The sequence below is a fragment of the Passer domesticus genome, chromosome 12, assembly GCF_036417665.1.
Source record: "Passer domesticus isolate bPasDom1 chromosome 12, bPasDom1.hap1, whole genome shotgun sequence".
NCBI lineage: Eukaryota > Metazoa > Chordata > Aves > Passeriformes > Passeridae > Passer > Passer domesticus.
Window position 1 is genome coordinate 6,900,671 of NC_087485.1, and position 18,780 is coordinate 6,919,450.

The 18,780-nt window shown below is 53.8% G+C and overlaps 2 protein-coding genes across 10 annotated transcripts in view; one reads left to right on the forward strand and one right to left on the reverse strand.

Annotated features, from left to right (window-relative positions):
• The first annotated feature begins 1,041 nt into the window (after window positions 1-1,041).
• Window positions 1,042-16,454, forward strand: TPPP3 (tubulin polymerization promoting protein family member 3). 4 transcript variants are annotated; one of them, XM_064387304.1, is made up of 8 exons: window positions 1,042-1,524; window positions 3,907-4,251; window positions 5,265-5,418; window positions 5,669-7,848; window positions 7,959-13,109; window positions 13,505-13,656; window positions 14,587-14,834; window positions 14,958-16,454. In XM_064387304.1, exons 1-4 carry the CDS (start codon window positions 1,451-1,453, stop codon window positions 5,855-5,857), a joined length of 762 nt encoding a protein of 253 aa, XP_064243374.1. In that variant the 5' UTR covers window positions 1,042-1,450; the 3' UTR covers window positions 5,858-7,848; window positions 7,959-13,109; window positions 13,505-13,656; window positions 14,587-14,834; window positions 14,958-16,454. The 4 variants fall into 4 exon arrangements, with proteins under 4 accessions (XP_064243374.1, XP_064243375.1, XP_064243373.1 ...); XM_064387305.1 differs by having other exon boundaries at window positions 5,669-7,367; window positions 7,491-13,109; XM_064387303.1 differs by having other exon boundaries at window positions 5,669-13,109.
• Window positions 16,148-18,780, reverse strand: part of PLEKHG4 (pleckstrin homology and RhoGEF domain containing G4) — a 96,113-nt gene continuing 93,480 nt past the window's right edge. For all 6 annotated transcript variants that reach the window (XM_064387302.1, XM_064387296.1, XM_064387297.1 and 3 more), the window contains one exon: window positions 16,148-17,984. The gene's annotated coding sequence lies outside the window, so the exon portion shown is untranslated. The remainder of the gene's footprint in view (window positions 17,985-18,780) is intronic.

Genomic DNA, 18,780 nt, shown 5'->3' on the forward strand with positions numbered 1-18,780 from the left:
CGGCCCGGCACGGACACGGCACGGACACGGCACGGACACGGCACGGACCCGCACGGACCCAGCACGGCCCGGCACGGCCCGGCCCCGCTCGGCAGCCGCAGCTGAGCCCCGCTAAAGCCTTGTGGACGCGCTGTTGCTGGGGTGACCGTGTACATATTGCACAACCTCCGAAACACTTCCCTCTGTTTTGTAGCAACTCGCGCTGGAGAAGCGGCGTTCCCGCATAACCTCATCCCACCCCAGGCACGGCCGAGCCAGAGACTCATTCCTGGAACGGGATGAGTCCCGGGAGGCTGCGGTGCCCAGCCCCGGGGGAAGCGAGGGGCAAAGAGGATGGGGGTGAGCACAGGGGCTGCTCGGAGGTTGTGCTTGTGCACCCCGAGCAGTCACAGCGCTCCGAGCTCTGTGTGAGGGTGGGGAGAGGGACACAATCTCAGCCCGGCAGTCGATGCTGCACCTCGGGGATGCAGCTGTGTGTGAGCCTCGGTGTGTCTGGGGTGAGCGCTGGAGCATTCGGCTCATTATTATGTCCCTGGGGCAGGAGACAGCCTGGGAACATCCTGACCTTGATTAGAAGGGGAAGGCCCCCTGCGAGCTGAGCACGGAGCCGTGTGCGTGCTCCTCCATCACATCACAGGACCTGTGCAACCTCCCTCTCAATTCCTGCCCGTGCCGTGGGCTGCGGACCAAGTCACAGCCTCCTCCCGGGCTTCCTTTTCCGGGCTGCGTGAGGAACAGGGGAGCCGGCCAAGGACCGTGCTCCATCCCGACAGGGCTGTCATGGTGACAACAAACGCACAACAAAGCCCAGCCTTAGGAACCGAAATGTGACCTGCTCAACGCGAGCCCGTGGGCAGCTCAGCAGCCGTGGCTCAGCGCCCCCTTAGCCGGCTGTCCCTGTGTGCCACTGCTGGGCTGCCCGGGCTCTGCAGCCCCAGCACCAGCCGGAGCTCCTGCAGAAGAGCTGCCCACACGTCCAACTCCTCCTCCACCTGCTGCTGGCTCGGAGGATCCAGGCTCCCACGCTGCCACAGCTGCCAAGTCCTGCTGGGTGCTCCAGCTGATGTTACCTGGCTCCTGTCTGGAGATGTCAGCTGGAAGCAGAGCCAGACACCTGCTTTGGTGGGGAGCTGCAGGGCAAGCTAAGGATAAGGCTGTACCTTCGTCAAGACTTCACCACCCTCCTCTGAGTGGCAGTAGTTATTCCCTTGCCCTTAAAGCAGAGAGTTTACAGCTCCTCCCCACCTCCTGCAGGTGGGATCACACCTCTGGGTCCTGCTGGCCTGCAGAGAGGCTGGTTGAAACTCCCACTTCACAGCCAGGCACTGTCAGCTCTGACCCTCTGCACTTTGGAACCTGCTTTAGTATTGTCTGAGGAGCAGGGAGAACGTGTGATCAGGAGAGTCCTCCTGCTGCCACCTGCTCCACGTAGCTCCCAGGCTCTCTGGCCATGTCTGAGCTCTACCAGGACAAACCGGAGACAGGAAAAACACTTGGAGAGATCTGCCTGGACTCTGGCATCAGGTGGGTCTCTGCACTTTCCCTTCCCACTCTGGAATGTCCCCTCCAGGTTGTCCCTGCCACCCTGCCTCTGGCTGGGCTGTGAAAGAGCAGCTCTTGTGGAGCTCCTGATGGAGGGGCCTCAGGGTTGGTTGGGGGCACAATAAAGTGGGGTCCTTTTTGTGTCTGACCAGCTGGCCAGGGGCTGTGACACACCTGGGGCCTCTGGCACCAGCCCTGGCACTCCCCTCTGCAGTGAGAGGTAAGTTTAGTGATCCCAAACTCCCAGAGCTGGCTGGTGGTTACCTCTGGAGGTCTCCAGACCCTAATCCAAGAGAGAATCAGTGTGAGTGGGGTGCTCATGGCTTTGTCCAGTCAAGAACAGGCAACAGTGTCTCAGGAGAGAGCAGGTACCCCTCAGCCAAGCAGGGGAGGTTGTCACTGGCACTGTGCCCCACAGCAAAATGCTCTAAATGCATAAGCAGAACTGATGCCCTGGGGCAGCTCAGCCATGGGACACCTGTGTTTGTCCTTAACCTGCAGGTTCTCTGCACAGGGAGCAGACAGACCACAGGGTGCCAAAGACTGATGCTTGAGCCACTTCCCGGTTCCCAAATCTGCTGATTTGTCCTCGGGACCCCCAAGGCAGCAGCAAATCTCCCACTGTGTGTCCTGGCTGTGCACAGCTCCTGCTGGTGCTGCAGCTGATCACCCACGATGCCCTGCACCCCCGAGCGATGCCAGGAGGGCACTGGGATCAGAGCAGGCTCTGGGCGAGCAGCTGAGGTGGGGCAGTGAGTAAGAGCTGTGGGTTGTGCTGGGGCTCCATGACAACCACAATATTTGGGTACTGCCTCAGCTCACAGCACCCACTGCGAGCCCAGCGTGTGGTCATGCTCCAGCTGCCAGGGTGGGCAGCGCTGGCCTGTGGCTGCTCCAAGGGTGTCTCACTGGGCCACAGGTGCTCACCACAGTCCCTGGGTCACCAGAGGGGCTGGCGTTTTCTCCTGAGCCTGGGCAGAGGCTTTGGTCCGTGGTGTCACCCACCAAGAGGACAGTTCCTCTGTGGGGGGCAGGGAAAGGGCTGGAGGGTAAAGCACAGCCGGGGTGCCAGGGGGAGCCTGTGCTGAGGGGGTGGCGGAGAGACCTTGTGGTCTCATGGTGGACCCTGAAGGGACCTTGTGGGACAAGGCTGGGGTTTGCAGGGTGATGGAGAGACCTCGTGGGGAGCAGGAAAGGCTGGTCAGGTGCCGGTCGGGTCTCGTGGGGAAGCAGAGAGGCTTCACGGGGCGGTGGGGGGTCCCAGAGGTGGTCCGAGTCCGCTGCCCGGGCTCGGTCTCCCCGCCCCGCGGGCGCTCCCGGGGGAGGCGGGCGGGGGCGGCCCGGCCCCTCCCGTCCCCACGGCCGCGCCTTAAACACGGCGGGGCCGCCCCCGCCCGCCTCAGAGCGCGGCGCCGGGAGGCGAGACACTGACCGGGAGCGACTGAGTGCGCTGGAGGTGAGCGACCGAGCCACCGGGACCCCCGCACCCCCTCCGGTGCCCGTCCCGGGGCCGCTGCACGGGAGGGAGGATCCCGGGGGAGGGCGGGCGGGGGTCGTGGCTGCCCCGGCATCCCGCAGCCGCCGGCGGTGACCTCCCAGCCGGGCGGGAGAGCTGCGGGGCCGTGCGGGCTCGGGCTGCGGGAGGACGGGGCCGGGAGGCGACCGGCGGCATCCCCGCCCCGCCGCGCCTCCTTAGCGACGGTCGCCAGGCAACGCCCATCCTCCCTAGCGACGGGCTTGGGGACCACTCCCCGGCCCTCGCCGAGGCTCCGGGGTCCCATGCCAGCCTCTCTTGCCCGGGAACCCACCGGGCGAGGTACCCGCTCTGCACCTCGGGGTGCTGGAGCTCCCCGAGCTCGGCCGTGCCTGCTCCTGGCCGAGGTGCTGCGGGTGCTCCACGCGTGGTGAGGGATGCTGAGCCGCCAGGGCGAGGCTGGCGAGACGATGGCAGGCGGGGATGGGACAGCAGCAACAGTGCCGCCACGGGGTGCAGAGACTTGTTGGCTACTCGTCACCCCGCAGGGCATCACGCTCGGCCCAGCCCTGGGGGCAGGTGGCAGCGCTGGGGTGCTGCAGGCTCCGCACGGGGGGATGGAGGCAGGGGAGAGGTGGGGCTGAAGGCAGGCGGCCGAGCCGCTGCTCCTGGTGTGCGAGCGGGAGGAAGGCGGCCGCATTGCGTCATTCCCGGAGAGCGCTCCCGAGGGGACGGACAGGCTGATGCACTCAGTCCCCGCCAGCCCCGGAGCCGACAGCCTTGCTGCTGGCAGCTCTCCACCAGAAACCTCCATTCCCCAAGACCCGTTCTTGGCTTTCGGCCTCGGGGCGCACCCGAGCCTGCTGTCAGCCCCCATCCCACACCCGCAGGTGCTGCCAACGCCCCGATCCTGCTGCAGAGCCGCCACCCTCGCCAGCCTTCCTCCTCCTCCTCCTCCTCCTGCTGCTGCTGCTGCCCTCGAGGGCCTGGAGCAGCCGGCTGAGCTCTGCGTGCAGCCAGAGGAGCCCGGGCCCGTCCTGCAGCGCCATGGCCGGGAACACCGAGATGGCATCCCTGGAAGAGAGCTTCCGCAAATTCGCCATCTACGGCGACACCAAGGCCACGGGGCAGGAGATGAACGGCAAGAACTGGGCTAAGCTGTGCAAGGACTGCAAAGTCAGCGACGGCAAAAGCGTCACCAGCACCGACGTGGACATTGTCTTCTCCAAGGTGAAGTAAGTGACTTGGGTGCCTTTGCAGCGTGGGCAGCGTGTCAGGGGTCCCCACTGAGCTCTGCTGTGTGCCCAGGCTGTGCTTCCCACTTGTCACGGAGCTGTGGGAGCTGTCCTGCAGTGTTCCACCTTCAGGTGGGACATGTGGCTGCTTCTGCAAGAGCTAATAATGAATCCACCCAAATTTGGGGGTGGGAGGCTCAGATTTGGTGCAGAGATTGTGCCCCTGCTCCCACTCCAAGAACTGGGGTGGGCCTGGCTGGCTCTACCTCTCAAGAGGTGCCACAGGGAGCAGAGGAAGGTGCTCAGGGTTACCCCATGAGATGTGGCCCTTCCCTGGGCCTGGCCAGCCAACGCCCAAGCTTGGGGAGGACTCTGGTCCATGGCAGTCACAGGGACAGCTTGAAGGGCTAAAAGGCACCTGGAACTGTTTTTAGGGTCCCTGGGGACACAGTGATGCTTCATGCTCCACACCAGGGTCTGGGAACAAGGATGGGTGAAGAACCTGATTCCTCCATGTGCTCTGTCCAAGAATTCCCATGTTCCTGGGTTGGGTCACGTGGAGCTGAGCACTGGGAGGTTTTTGGGGTGCAGGAGAGGAGGTTGCTGTGCTACCCCAGAGATGAGGACCAGGAGCTCAGGGCAGAGATACTCTGTGCATGTCCTTTCAAATTTGGCTGAGGGATTGATGCCTGCCAGGGGAGTGTGGTGGGCAACCCAGGCAGGCTGGGAGCAGTGGGGATGGATGCACTCCTCTCCTGACACCAGCACCGGGTCCCAGAGCACTTCCATGCACCCTGGTGTTTGGTAACAGGGAATTCCACAGCTGACAAGCTCCTGGAGCTCAGCACCAGCTGTGCCCAGCCCAGCCCATTCAGCTGTAGCTGAATTTCAGAAGTGGGTGAGGGACCCGAGGGTGGTGTAGGATAAAGTCAGGGTCTCTCTGATGCAGCTCATCCCATTTGGAGGCAGAACCCAAAGAGGTGCTGGTGGCAGCCTGAGTTATGTTCTTGCAGAGGGAAGACAGCCCGTGTCATCAACTACGAGGAGTTCAAGAAGGCTCTGGAGGAGCTGGCCCCCAAGAGGTTTAAGGACAAGAGCAAAGAGGAGGCGTACGAAGCCATCTGCCAGCTGGTGGCAGGGAAGGAGCCCATCAACGTGGGCGTCACGGTGAGTGAGACCCCGGGGCTGTGGGGGCAGGGGTGATCCCAGCAGGGGAGGATGGAGCTCTGCCCATGGCACAGATGCTTTCTGGGAGACCCCAAGGCCCTGGGTGAGGGGGGACCTGAGGGTTTCATGGGGCACGGGGGGCACAGCAGGGGGGTCTTTGGTGGGTGCCAGGAGCTGGTGTGGAGCAGGGGATGGAGCTTGTGTGGGAAGGGGATGGAGCATCTTCCTATCTCCCACGTCTCCCATGCAGAAAGCCAAGACAGTAGGAGCCGTGGAGAGGCTGACGGACACCTCCAAGTACACGGGCTCCCACAAGGAGCGCTTCGACGAGAGCGGCAAGGGCAAGGGCAAGAGCGGCCGGGAGAACATCGTGGACACCAGCGGCTACGTCAGTGCCTACAAGAACGCGGGCACCTACGACGCCAAAGTCAAAAAGTAGGGACGGGTGCCCGTGTGCCCCCCGCCCCGGTCCCTGCGCGCCGGCCGCGGGTCGGAGCCCAGCCCTGGGAGTGCCCTGAGCCGGGGGGCTGCGCCGGGGCTGGCGGGATGTCGGTGCCCAGCCTGGGGGCACCGGGGAAGTCGCCGGGCCGCGATCTCTGCCCCGGCGCCGCGCCCGTCCCCCCGTGCTGTGATCCCCCGCCCCGCCCGTGTCCCCCGTGCTGTCACCCAGCCCCTCACCGCACTAACAGCACTGCTCCTCAGGGCTCCCCGGCGCCCAGACCTTCCCTACCTCAGCCCCGGCTTTCGGGGCACCTCCCTGGTCCCCCCGGGACCGCCGCCTGTGCTCCCCTCGGGGACCTGCCTTAACCCCGCGCCAGTGTCACCGCAGCCGCCCCCGTCCCTCCCGCCCGTGCCCTCCCCGCGGGGCTCTGCTCTTGCCCAGCCCTCGAGGCTCGGACCCTGCGGTGCCGGAGCTGCCAGGATGCTCCTGGCCCAGCCCCGGGAGAGTTTGGTGTCGCTTGGCCACGGGCAAAGGTCTCCGAGCCGAACCCCCGTGGCCCCCGCTCCCTTCGTGAAGGCCGAACCAAAGGATGCTGCAGGCCCGCGCTGTAACCCGGCTCTGCAATAAACCCCGTCCGCACTGAGCTCCGCTCTCCTTCTGTTCGCGGCCGGGCAGCCGCTCTGCCCCGGGCCTGGCCCGGGCCACCGAGGGTTTTGGCAGCTCCTGGCTGGCCCTGGTTGCCTGAGCAACCGCAGGCACACAAACACGAGCGCCTGGCTGCCGCTCCTGCTGTGTTTGCAACCAAACACTGGAGCTCCTGGTAACGATCCCTGGAGCAGGCCGGGCTCCGGGGCAGGCCGGTCCCTGCGTGAAACCGGCTGTGGGGGCTGTCACCCCGTCCCAGGCACGGGCTGAGCCTGCTGCAGGGCTGCTGCGGTGGCATGCCGGGGTCTGCAGCTGCACATCCACCTCCAGGGTCAGCACCCAGAGCCAGGCTCCCTAAATAACCACGGGGTCATTCCAGGTGCCTCAGCCGTGGCACTGGCACTGCTCGGGGCGTGAGGGATGTGTCAGGGGCTGGGACAGGCTCACTCACTGCCATGGCACAGCACTGCACCTCTGCATCCCAGACACCTGCTTTGGCAAACACAGAAGGAAGAGGTTGTCTGGCTGTCTTCTTCCTGCTGGATTCAGCCCCATCCCCAGGGAGGGTGTACCTGTGGTGGGCTGGGGGATGTTAACTCTCCTTTCTCCTCTGAGTGGGTTGGAGGGAGTTTGTGGCTCTCTGTCCCTAAAGGCTCTTTATGAACATCCAAACTCCCTCGAAAGAACTTGCTTATGGAGGGAGAGGCAAAGGCACTTTAACCCTTTGCTGCCTCCATTGCCCAGCTGCACAAATGAGCTGCAGAATTCCCAGGGCCAGGCTGCCCTGCATGCCTTGAGGTCTGTGGAGGTGACTCAGCCCTGTCCTTGGAGTCTTGGCAAAGGAAGAGTATTTTGGGAAGAGGTGAGCAGGTCAGGCCCCACAGGACTCATCCCCTGCCTGTGTGTGGTTCTGGTGTGGAGCACAGGAGCTCCCACGTGGGGACAGCCCTGCAGGGTTGCAGGTGTTGACGTGTTTCTGATACAGGGAAATCAAGCCTGGGAATCACAGAATCCTCGAATTATTTGGGGTGGAAGGTGCCTTAAAGACCATCTCATTGCAGCCCTCACACCATGAGCAGGGACACCCTGTTGTTCCAAGCCCTGTCCAACCTGGCTGTGAGTGTTTCCAAGGAATGGAGCATCCACACTTCTGTGGCCAGCCTGTGCCAGAGCCTTCCAACCCTGCTGCTGAGGTGATGCCACTGCTGCAGAGGTGCTGGCTCATCCAAGGCAGGACTGCAGGATGTCCCAGGACAGCCAGCTCCAGCAGCCAGCCTCTCCCTCCTCTGCATCCTGAACAGAAGCAGCTTCTCCACAGCCTGTGGAGCCCCTGCAGAGCTCAGGTAAGAGCTCACAGCTCCCACAGCTCCCACCTGCTGCCACGCCCTGCATAAAGATGCTCCTCCTCACCCACTCCAGTGCCTCTTCAAGTCCTTCACTGCTTTCTCCACAGTTTACACAGAATTTCCCCCGTCCAGCCTTCTTGGTTCTCAAGGAGGCAGCTCCAGCACCCTGTTCCCAGCGTGGAAAAGGCATCTCATGCCAAAGCAGCCCCAGGAGAATTTGTGCCAGTAAAAATTGGCTGGATCTGTTGGCTGCAAAGTGCCCCAGATCAGCCTGAAAAAATCATGTCCTCTGAGGTGATGGGAACAGCTTTCTGGGAAGAGTAAGATCTTGATCTGGGTCTTCACCAAAAAGGGGAATCTTACTGAATTCCAGTGTAATGATCTCCTGTGTGTGCATGTCCAGGGCTCCCCTGTTCATCCCTGCAGGAGGGTCTGAACGCCCTTCAGAAACAGCACCTGCAGTGCTGTGGCTGTGGCCTGGTTACAGACACCTCCCACTGCTCCTCAAAGTGGTCAAATCCAGGTGGAGACACAGGCAGGTGCAAGGAATATTGCCTTTAAACTCCTGAGCAGCGTGGGCAGGAAAGCAGAGGTTCCTGGAGTGGCTGGCAGTGGGGCACAGACTGACAAGGAGAGGCTGAGCTGGATTGCTCAGCACTCCAGAAGACCAAAACCTGAAGAAACTTCCACAGGAGCAGCAGCTCCAGCTCTTTCCCCAGCGGAGCTTGAAGTGGTGCCACAGGCTGCTGGGACCCTGCAGATCTGCTCTGTGTGATGGAAAGTGACACTGCCCCACGCAAGGGCCTGCAGCCATTCCTCATGCTAATGACCTCCCCTGGCCAAGCATCTGCTCTGAGCTTGGCTCCCCACCAGCCCCAGACAGACACTGCAGCCAGCCTGCAGTTCCCTGGCAGCAGAGGAGCCAGCAGCAGGCTGTCCCAGCCAGGGTTTGTGCTGTGTGCACTGGTCCAAGCTCCAGACATGAAGATATTTTCTCCTTCCCACTTGTCTCTCCCCTTGGTCATGCTCTGGCCACGCTCCCACAGTGGAGAGATGTGCCAGATCTTGTCCCCTGTGGTGCCCTGCCACCTCCTCTGGGTTTTGGACAAACCCAGACTCTTACAAGGTGATGTCTGATGCAGCCCAGAAGGATCAGGTGGGTGGTTGCAATTAATTTAGCTGTAAAATGTGTTTTCTGCCCCAAGGTCTCTTCCCTAGAGAGCATCTAAAATGGTCTGGGCTCATGGCTAACGTGCTTCATGCTTTGACAGCAAGTTGTGTGCTGGGGATGAGGGAGCTGGCTCCTCTGGGAGGTCATTTCTCTCTAGGATGAACAATTGGACCAGAAATACCGATGAGGATGGATCACTCTGGCCCTCAAGGCTATAGATGTGTTCCTAGAAGAGGGAAATAATGGATACCAATATGCCCAGGGGGTTTTACCCTTTCTGTCCCTGTGCAGGATCACCAAGAAGAGCTCATATGTTGTCCACACATCTTCTCCCCAGGGAGCATCCCTCCTCAGGGGGCACTGTGCTGGTGCACAGCAGGGCCTGGCAAACACCTCCCTGTGGAGCTGTACCTGCCCTGCTTCCTCAGTACTTTTCCATTTCACTGCTAGCCTGATGGACAGTGATTCCAGAACACCCAGACAAGGCTGTAAATCGTGTTCAGACAAGATGCAGAGTGCAGCTTCTGTCACCCAAACCCAACACTTGAATTCCAGCTCCTCCTGAGACTGCTGTGGCCACGTGTGCTCCAGGCAATGCTCACTGCCAGCCACGTGCTCCAGCACTGAGCTGCAATATTGATTCAGTGCCCTCTCAGATGGAATTCAATTAACTAAATTACCATCTTCCCAGCATGGCGTGGTTCCAGATAAAATGTTATTATCCAGGACCCATCCCTGCATTTTGTTAATGTAATAACTGCAGCAGAGTTGTGGGAACACAGCAGGAGATGGAAGCAGGAAGATGCAGAGGAAGAAAACAAAAGGCAAGGATTGGATTCACCAGATTTAAATACAACAGGAGATACCATGCAAGGTGAAACTGGACGTGGTCCATATTTAATGTCTGTTTTGTTCCTTGTACAGGGCACAATTGTGCAATTGCTCTGACCTCCAGAACTACCCAGAGCTGTGTGCACAGCCTCACAGGTGTGCGATGCACACCCTCCCCGTGGGGATGAGGCTGCATTTCTCATGACTGGTGCATTTCTCAGCTGGAAGAGGGGTCTTGGGAACAGTGTGGCTGCTCTCTTTAGGCAGCTGCTGCAGAAGGATGGTTTGTGGATAGTAAAGACCCAGGCAAGATTGTTGCAGAAAAAGAGGAAATAATAAGCAGGCATTTGGGAGAGGGCACCTGTTGCAAGGATATTTTTCCAAAACTGATACACTGATTTCATCATGGAACTATAGAATGTTTGGGACTAGAAGGGATCTCAGAGATCCTTTATTTCCAACCCCCTGCCATGGGCAGGGACCTTCCACTGGCCAGCCTGGCCTCGACCACTTCCAGGGATCCAGGAGCAGCCACAGCTGCTCTGGGCACCCTGTGCCAGGGCCTGTCCACCCTTGTAGGGAAGAATTTCTTCCCAATATCCAATCTAACCCTGCCTCTGTCAGTGTGAAGCCATTCCCCCTTGTCCTGACACTCCATGCCTTTGTCCAAAGTCTCCCTCCAGCTCTTTTGGAGCCCCTTTGGGGACTGGAAGGTGCTCTAAGGTCTCCTCCTCTCTTCTCCAGGCTGATTTCCATTTATTCAAAATCACATTTTAAAACATTTGTACTTGGAGCTCTAAGCTTGTAGCCCAGAGCTCTGTGTTTGACAACCTGCACCTACAGCCAAGATTCATTTCAAGATTTCATGCCGAGATTGCTGACAGTCCTTAATAACAGATAGAAGCTGTTCCAAGAGATCAATAGCAGGTGCTAAGACAGCTGGAAGCACATCAGTGGAGCAATCACATCTGTGATTGCAAAAGGCAATCAGGTCTCCTCTCTGCTTTGACCCAAGATATTTTTATAAAAAAGAAAGGTTTCATCAGACACAGAATATTCCTGATGTGCTGCTCACTGAGCTGGCATTTTCATGACTTGGCTTAGAAGCCTGTGACCAGTTCCAGCCTCATTAAGGGTATAATGTGTGTTAATGGTCCCCAAAATAGCTCTCTCTTGTGTCCAAACCCATCATTTGCCAGCGGGGGGGGCATTACGAGAAGCAGACGCGGCTGGAGGAATTCTGCTGGGACAAGGCACCACGTCCTGCTGTGACAGGGGAGCTGTGACAGCCTGTGAGCAGCCCACCCCTCTGCCTCCTGCGCAGCAGCCCTGGGCTCCTGGAGCTCAGTCCATTGTTTCACTTCCAGTCCTGGAAATAACACCTGGAAACTCAGACGTTTCCCCAAAGTAACTCCTCAGAAGGGAGCACAGGGAGAAGGGTGGGTGAGTTTGCAGGTGCTGCTTTCTGAGCATCTTTCTGTCAGGCTGGGCTGCTCTGAGGGACAGAGGGGATCCAGCAGCTGGAGGTCACACACAGCAGAAAATCTCAGAGCTGCCTGTGAGAGGCTGCACATTCTGTTTGTAAAAAAGCTTATTTTGGTCCTTCAGCAGCCCAGGTACCCACCCTACGATGCTCTGGCTTCCTTAGAGTAACTCCATTCTTGCTGTACCATGACTCCAAGCTCCTGGAAAATGCCAATGGGGCACAGCTGGCCCTGGCAGCACACGTGTGGGGTTGCTCTGTATCAGCTCTCCTGAGCCTCATAAACCACATCAGCCCCGTTTATTCAATGCCCTGGAGGCTCTGAAGGATCCTTCCACTTCTCTTCACTCTGTGGGTGTTTGATTGCTGGGGATGCAGTGGCTGGAGCAGCAGCCTGATCCATCTCTGGCAGGGTGGAAGCTGCCACACGCTTCCCCCAAAGCCTTTCATGCAGCTACCGACTCAGATAATCCCTTTGGGACGAGACAAGACATAAGAAAACAAACCCCAAATCCCCAGAATCACCAAGGGTCATAAGCGTTACAAGAAATGAATCACTCCTGTGCAGTTTTCCCCATGTCTGGTAAGTCCTGGAGCCTTTCCAGTGGTGCTGCTGAGCCCTCGGAAGCGAGGGATGTCCGTGAATGAACGTGCTGAGGGTTCAAGCAAACCCTTCTGTCCCTGCTTTGAAGTGCTTGTCTCAAGCACACTTCTAAAGAAAAAAAAAACAATTTTTCCAAGCATTCCTGCATAGGTGTGTGAAAAAAGTAACTTAAACAAGCAGTAAAATCTGGAACACACCAAGATAATCTGGAGTTTTGGCAGGAGGCTCAGGTGATGTCAGGAAACAATTCTAAACAGAAAAGTTTCTATGGATTTTTTTTAATTTTTTTTTTTTAAACCTAATTGAAAACAGATTTTTTGCTTTGGATTTAAATACTTCCCTGCAGCATCTGCAGTGTTATCCCTGCCTTGTGCCTGTCAGGAACAGGAGGGTATGGAGCAGAGGAGGGAAGAGCTCAGCACCCTCCTGTGGATGTTATTGCTACAGGTTTAGCCTGTCTTCGGACAGCCATGCAACATCATTGTGACACTGCCCCAGAATTATTGTACAGACTTATTTAGATACTAATATTTAAAGTATAAATTATTGACAAAGATAAAATATAGATTTTTAAAAAATATAGAAATTAAAAAATATAGATATTAAGATATGGAGTTTGCCTGTATTCATACGGATGCTCTTTTTTTAATGCTGACCTTACATCCAGGGGAAATTAAAAAATATTATTCTGAAAAATAGTTTAAAGATGTAAATAATAAAATATTAATTTATATTAATAAAATATTAATGAAGTATTGGTGAGCACTCCTATATCTTTGTCTACAGCCCTCTTTAGGTTTTTTTAACTAAAAATCCCACATGATCAAATGGATTAGTTAATTTATTAGCTGCCATATTCCAGGTTTCCTTGTTTGTTTTTTTTTTTATTATTTGGGTCTTGCTTCTCACCTGTTCCCTGTTCTAAGAAATTACACAAGCAGCATCTAATTAAAGAGATCTGTCACATTAGCATTGTGTTAATTGGCTTTTAAATAAATTGCAGCCCTGCTCCTTCCTCCGGAAGGGAAGGGAAGGGAGGCACGGCCCTGGCTGAGAGCAGGGCTGAGACCCCTCTGTGCAGGGGCAGCTGCTGCCTGGGCACTGTTCCCCACCAAACAGCAGCCTGAATTCCCTCAGGAATGTCTGGGAGGAGTTTCCTTGGAGCAAAGGTGCCATGAGGGTGTTTTGGTGGTGCTTTCTTCCCACTGTCCCCTAAAATTGGACTGAGCCTCAGAAATATCAAGACTTCACTATCCAGCTGCTTTTCTTAAAATTTTTAATCTTTCTTGCTTGAACAGTACCAGCAATAAGAAGTTGATGTGATTATCTATGAAAAAGTCTTGTTCCCCATCATCTTTGATTATCAGTGCATTATCAAGCTGTCTCTGGAAGCTGCTGATTTTAATTCTTGCCTCCATTTACAGAGGGTTTCCCTCCCCCCCACCAACCTTTTCCAAACATGCTTTTGACTCCCTTTTCTGTGCCCATTTTTAAGAGAAATATCCTAAAACCCTTCCAGACCTCAGGCTGTTCTAAGATTTACAGGTTTGTTCTTGCTCCTCAGTGTTTTCTCTGTGGAAGAACCAGAGAGCGTTGTGGGATCTGCAGAAGAAGAGTTAATCAATTTTAATGTCAGTGACTGGTACGTCTCAATCCCCAAAAGTAAAGTCACTCTGTCTCCTGAATCTCTGTTGTGGAAAGCAGCTCCTGCACAGGGTAAGGCTGATAATCCTAAATTATTCATTTACCAACAAGTTTTGTGTTTGGACACCTTCATTTTCCCCAGCTCTGTTGAATTTATCCTATGAGCATTAATTCTGCAGCTGAAGCCTTTCTTGCAGGCAAAGTGGGATTTTCTATGCTGCTTTTTCTATACTTTTTTCATTCTTAGCTAATATTGTGCACAGAAGGCTGTCACAGAGTGTGTGTTAAACTTTATCAATGCTCCTGACAGGTATCCAAATAAATTTCACATTCAACTCCTCTGCCCTGGCTGGCGAGCACAGAAACTGTTCCAAATTTCATGCTTGACCTTTCCATAAGAGCTCATTGAATGGTTTTGTTTTTTAGCTGCAGTTAAAGAAAGCAGCTGCTGTGTTTGAGGACAATCTTATACTGCCCCATCTTATTGAATGCAAATTATTAAATCTGGAAAAGGTGGTAGTGCCCTTTCTGCTGCTCCGTGAGGAGGTTCAGTTGGCCTGAAAAGAAATTAATTCTAATGAATTTATTATGGTAAATTCACCATGAATTTACTGTCATGGGCAACAGGGAAGTGACCGTTCTTCCTCTTCCCCTACACTCTGTATCTGCATAAATGAAAATACTAAATGGGTATGTCTTACAAAGATTTAGTTTGCTATACAGCCATAAGTATTTTTTATTTTAATTGAAATGTAATTCTGTCTTGTGCCAGTGAAGGGTGAGTCTGTACATCCTGGCTGGATGAAAAGTCTATTTTCAAACATTAATATCTGCATTTCTTCCAAGCTTTATCTAAACTCTTTTTCTGGTTTCCAATTTCTTTTTTTTTTTTAAATTGAATTGTCTCAAAAATGTTATGCTTCTTGATATTTCTAACATCAAATATTAACATTTTGCACTTACCACCTTTTTTTTCTTCTTTTTTAAATTTTTTTTTGGCAGTGTTTAAAGATGTTCCCTCTCCCAAGGCTGGGAGGGGAAGAGCAGCAACACTCAGTAGTCTGTTACTGCATTAACAGGGCTCAGTGACATTCCCTGTGGCCCTGCTGAGGTGTGGCCAGGCCCAATCCCACTGAGCTGCAACTCCTGCATTCCCCATCCCTGGAAGTGCCCAAAGCCAGGCTGGACCAGGCTCGGAGCACCTGATCCATTCCAAGGTGTCCCTGTCCATGGCAGGGGGCTGGAACAAGGTGATTTTTAAAGCCCTTTCCAACCCAAACCAGTCTGTGATCACAGATTTGTGCAACATCTGCACATCTTTAACAAAAAGGAAAATTGCAACTCTTTTCAGATTTTTTTTTTTTTTTTTTTAGGGCAAGATCAGCAAGTCAGATTAGTCCAGCTGAAAAACACTCCCTCTGCCCCCTCTGCTGGTGTCCCTGCTCCAAGGCTGAAAAATGCTTTCCAAAACGGCAGTGGTCAGAAGTCAGGGAGCTGACAGGAGAGGGCACCCTCCCTTCACAGGCACAGCAATCTGTGGGGTAATATAATAGAAATATAAAATTTACCAATCATCAGAAATTGAGATGCCTTAAAACACCAGTGCCATGTGAATGTTCCACGTTCCACCAAATCAGAATTCCTGCACTCCCCATTCCTGCAGGTGTCCAAGGCCAGGCTGGACAGGGCTGGGAGTGACCTGGCCTAGGGGAAGGTGGCACTGCCCATGGCAGAGGGCTTGAATAAAATGGCCTTTAAGGTTTCTTCCAATCCATTCCAGGATTTTACAATTCTTACACCTGAATGGCCAAGCTGTGACTGGGAATTGCTGGGAGTACAAACTGGGAAAGGTCAAGTACAATGGCCTTTACTAGCAGAGATAATGGTGCTCCTGGGAAGGGTGGATTTGCAAACCCATGGAACCCATCCACCCTCTTCAGGGGATTCCCTGTGGAAAATGCCACCATGAATTTTCCATGTGAGGTGTGTCCTGAGTGTCACACAGCAGAGTGGCATTCCTGCTTTTCAGTATCAGACTTTATCTATCCCTGGTTAGTTAAAGGGGGAGAAAAAAAGAAAGAAGAGACAGAGAATGTCCCTTCTTGTAGAAAAAGTATTTAAAATTCCAATTCTGACAAAGATTTCAGGGAAACACCTGTGGTTTAGGAGCTCATTTATTTTGGTTGCACCCTCTCAAAAATGCACAGTCTAATCTGGGATTCCTGACATGCAGCTCACTCTGTGGAAGTCAAGGTTGGCAATGGAAAGATTTATTTATGCCAATAAAACCAAATATATTTTTCCTCATTGTTTGGGTGCCAGATAGGGAATAGGGGGAAAAATTGTTCGTGTACTTTTCAGTGTTTAAAATGAACAGGCACCATCAGCCTCACCCCAATAACCTGCTGGGTTAGGTTTGGTCACAGAAATGTTACTTCAACCTGTCCCCAGTACTCTGAGGGGGTATTTAGACACCCCAGGGACAGCTGCTCCTCTCAGTGCTCCCTGTCTCCTCCTGCAGCCCAGGCTCCCATGCTGAAATCATGACACAATGCAAGTAAGATTCATATAAAGAAAATAACCTTTATTAGACAAATCAATCAAACCCTGAAAAAAGAGTGTCAGGTAAACAATGCTAAAGGTTTTTCCAGCAATTCAGAAACCTTTGAAACTGAGAAATTCCAGACGTTTCATGTTCCTCTTGTTGCATTAGTAACTCCTCTCCCTCTTGTGACATGAGCTATTGCTGTCTTGACAGTCCAGAAACCTTGCATTAACCCAGCAATTATCTCAAAATAGTAACTTGTAAAATATTCCCTGTCTAACTGTTTCCCACGCAATTTTGTACAAAGGTGTCAAACATATTTTCTTTGCTGTCTGAAAAAAGAACAAGGTTTAAAAACATCCAGCTTATTAAAAATAAACAAGTGTTTTACATACAGTACAGGAATTTCCAAACTTGAAGGAACACTGTCTCCAGGGTGGCTGTGGGGTGTAACACCCCAGTCTGCCAAGGGGAGAAAAGTGCAGTTCTATAAATTACTACTCCATCTTCTTCCTCAGGCCAAATACAGCACTTCTCTCACACCTGCAGGAGCCTGATTTACAGCCCTGCATAAACCAGGAGTAAACAGGAGCTTGGCAGCCAAGTAACCACTGCTTCCAGAAATGCTAATTTTCATTTTGTCCAAGAACAGAGGGAGGGTGTCACAGCCACACAGTGACCTTGGAAGTTACTCATGAAAAAGCCACCTTGGAACACAGGGCTCGTTTGTCCTCCAGTTCTGCTGTGCTACTTCAAACAACGTGCACTTAAGGTTCAGCATTAGGATCAACCCATTACACTCAAAACCTGTTGGTCTCGAATGGCAGCACATCCAAAGCTCCTCAAACAAGCCACAACAGTGGGACTGAAGTACCAGAAGAGGGGCTGAGTCAGAGATGAAGCAAGGAGCCAGTCCCTGTCAGTCCAAAACCAGGGGCACAGCCAGGACAAAGCACAATGGAGCCTGGACTAAGCCACTGGAACCTGAGCCAGCAGGGCAAGAGAGGAACACTGGGGCAGCAGCTACAGGGGGTGAGTGGCTAAAATTAGAGCCAGGAACTTTGGTGCCTCCTGAGCTCCCTCTCTTCACTCCCACTGCTGGCTGCTCCAAAGCCCCTCTCTGGGCCAGCCTCCCCACTGGCATCAGGGGAGTCTCTGCCTGGGCATCTCCCCCCTCTCTGGGGAATGCACTGAGGATTTACAGCTGGAGCTGGCAGTCAGAGCAGAGGTGGCACAGGCAGAGTGGCAGAGCTGACAGATGGTTATGAGAGAGATTAGCTCAGCACCAAGGCACTGGAAGAACCATCTGAAGAAACAATTCATAACAATGAAATTGCTTTTATTAGGATGAAAGTATTAAGCCAAGGAAATAAATTATTGCTACGATAGACATATTTAGAACATAAGGAAGGACGTTAAATCTTGAGCTTCAGGTCACTATAACCCTGAAACAGAAAGTTAGACTACTTTTTTTAAATACCTCAATTTCTCTTCACGCCCTTCCAAAAACTTTATAAAATGTGCAGCTTACACAACAAATAGTAACAGAGTCACTTGTAATAAAAATCTGTACAACTCATAGCTTTAAAAATAATACTTTTTTTTTCCCAAACTGCTATGTTACTTATAAATATAGGGCTAATAAGTTTTAAATGCCCAAGGTCCCATCCAACACCAAAGCTATAACATTTAGTTGACAGAAGCCTTCCTGGGACTTCGCCTCAGGCAGAGGTCAGGTTTTGGGCTGTTTGAAAGAGCCTGATAATGGGCAAAAAATATCTTCACAGATGGAGACTGTGTCCTTCTGCTGGTCAGAGGCCTGGGGTCTTCAGTGAGTTTGAAATGGCAATCAAACCTGGAACACAGCACCGTGCAATGGGTTAGACCAGCTGCACTCCCGTGAAGTGGCAGGATCCCACAGGGCCCTCTGTCCTGGCCAGCAGTGACTTCACAAACACTTGAAATCCACTGTTTGTCAGAGGGAAATTTTGGTGGGGAAAGAATATTTTAGTGGAAGAGCCTTACTGGAGAAGCACAGCTCTTCCCTCTGTGCCTCAGGACTCGCCCAAAGGCTGTGTGCTGCTGTCCCTGCTGCTTCTGTGGCCACTTTTAAAGTCTCATCTGTGACCCTCCAGAAGGGGCTCGGGATCTTAAATCTGAACCTTGGCTGGTTCTGAACTCCTGCACCTGCAGGTCAGGAGCCATGGGCTTTGCATGATGTCACACCCTATGAGCCATTCACCACCCTTTGCCTTGACCATTCAAGCCCCAGTCCTGCCTCTCTCATGCTTGTACCCCTCTGCTCCCTGTGAAAAGGGAGGCTCAGCCCTAGGGACAGACAGGAAAAGGCTGGGACAAGAGCAGGCTGCTTTGAGTGGGTCCTGACACGACATACCAAGGGCTGCCAGCCATGAGCAGGAGCCCTGCTGAAGTCCTGTGAAGGCTCACCCTCCTTGGATCAACAGTGACTTCCTCCCAAAATCACTAAATACCAAAGCAACATCTGGCAGCTCCCTCAGGACATCCTGACCATAACCTAGCAGATTACTTTGCCTGGTAAAGTACCATTTCCCTTGGAGGTTGAAAGGAAACTGTGGTATAAATCTACCTTGGGGAAAAGGCTGTGATTCCCCAGGACAGTTCAGAGGGAC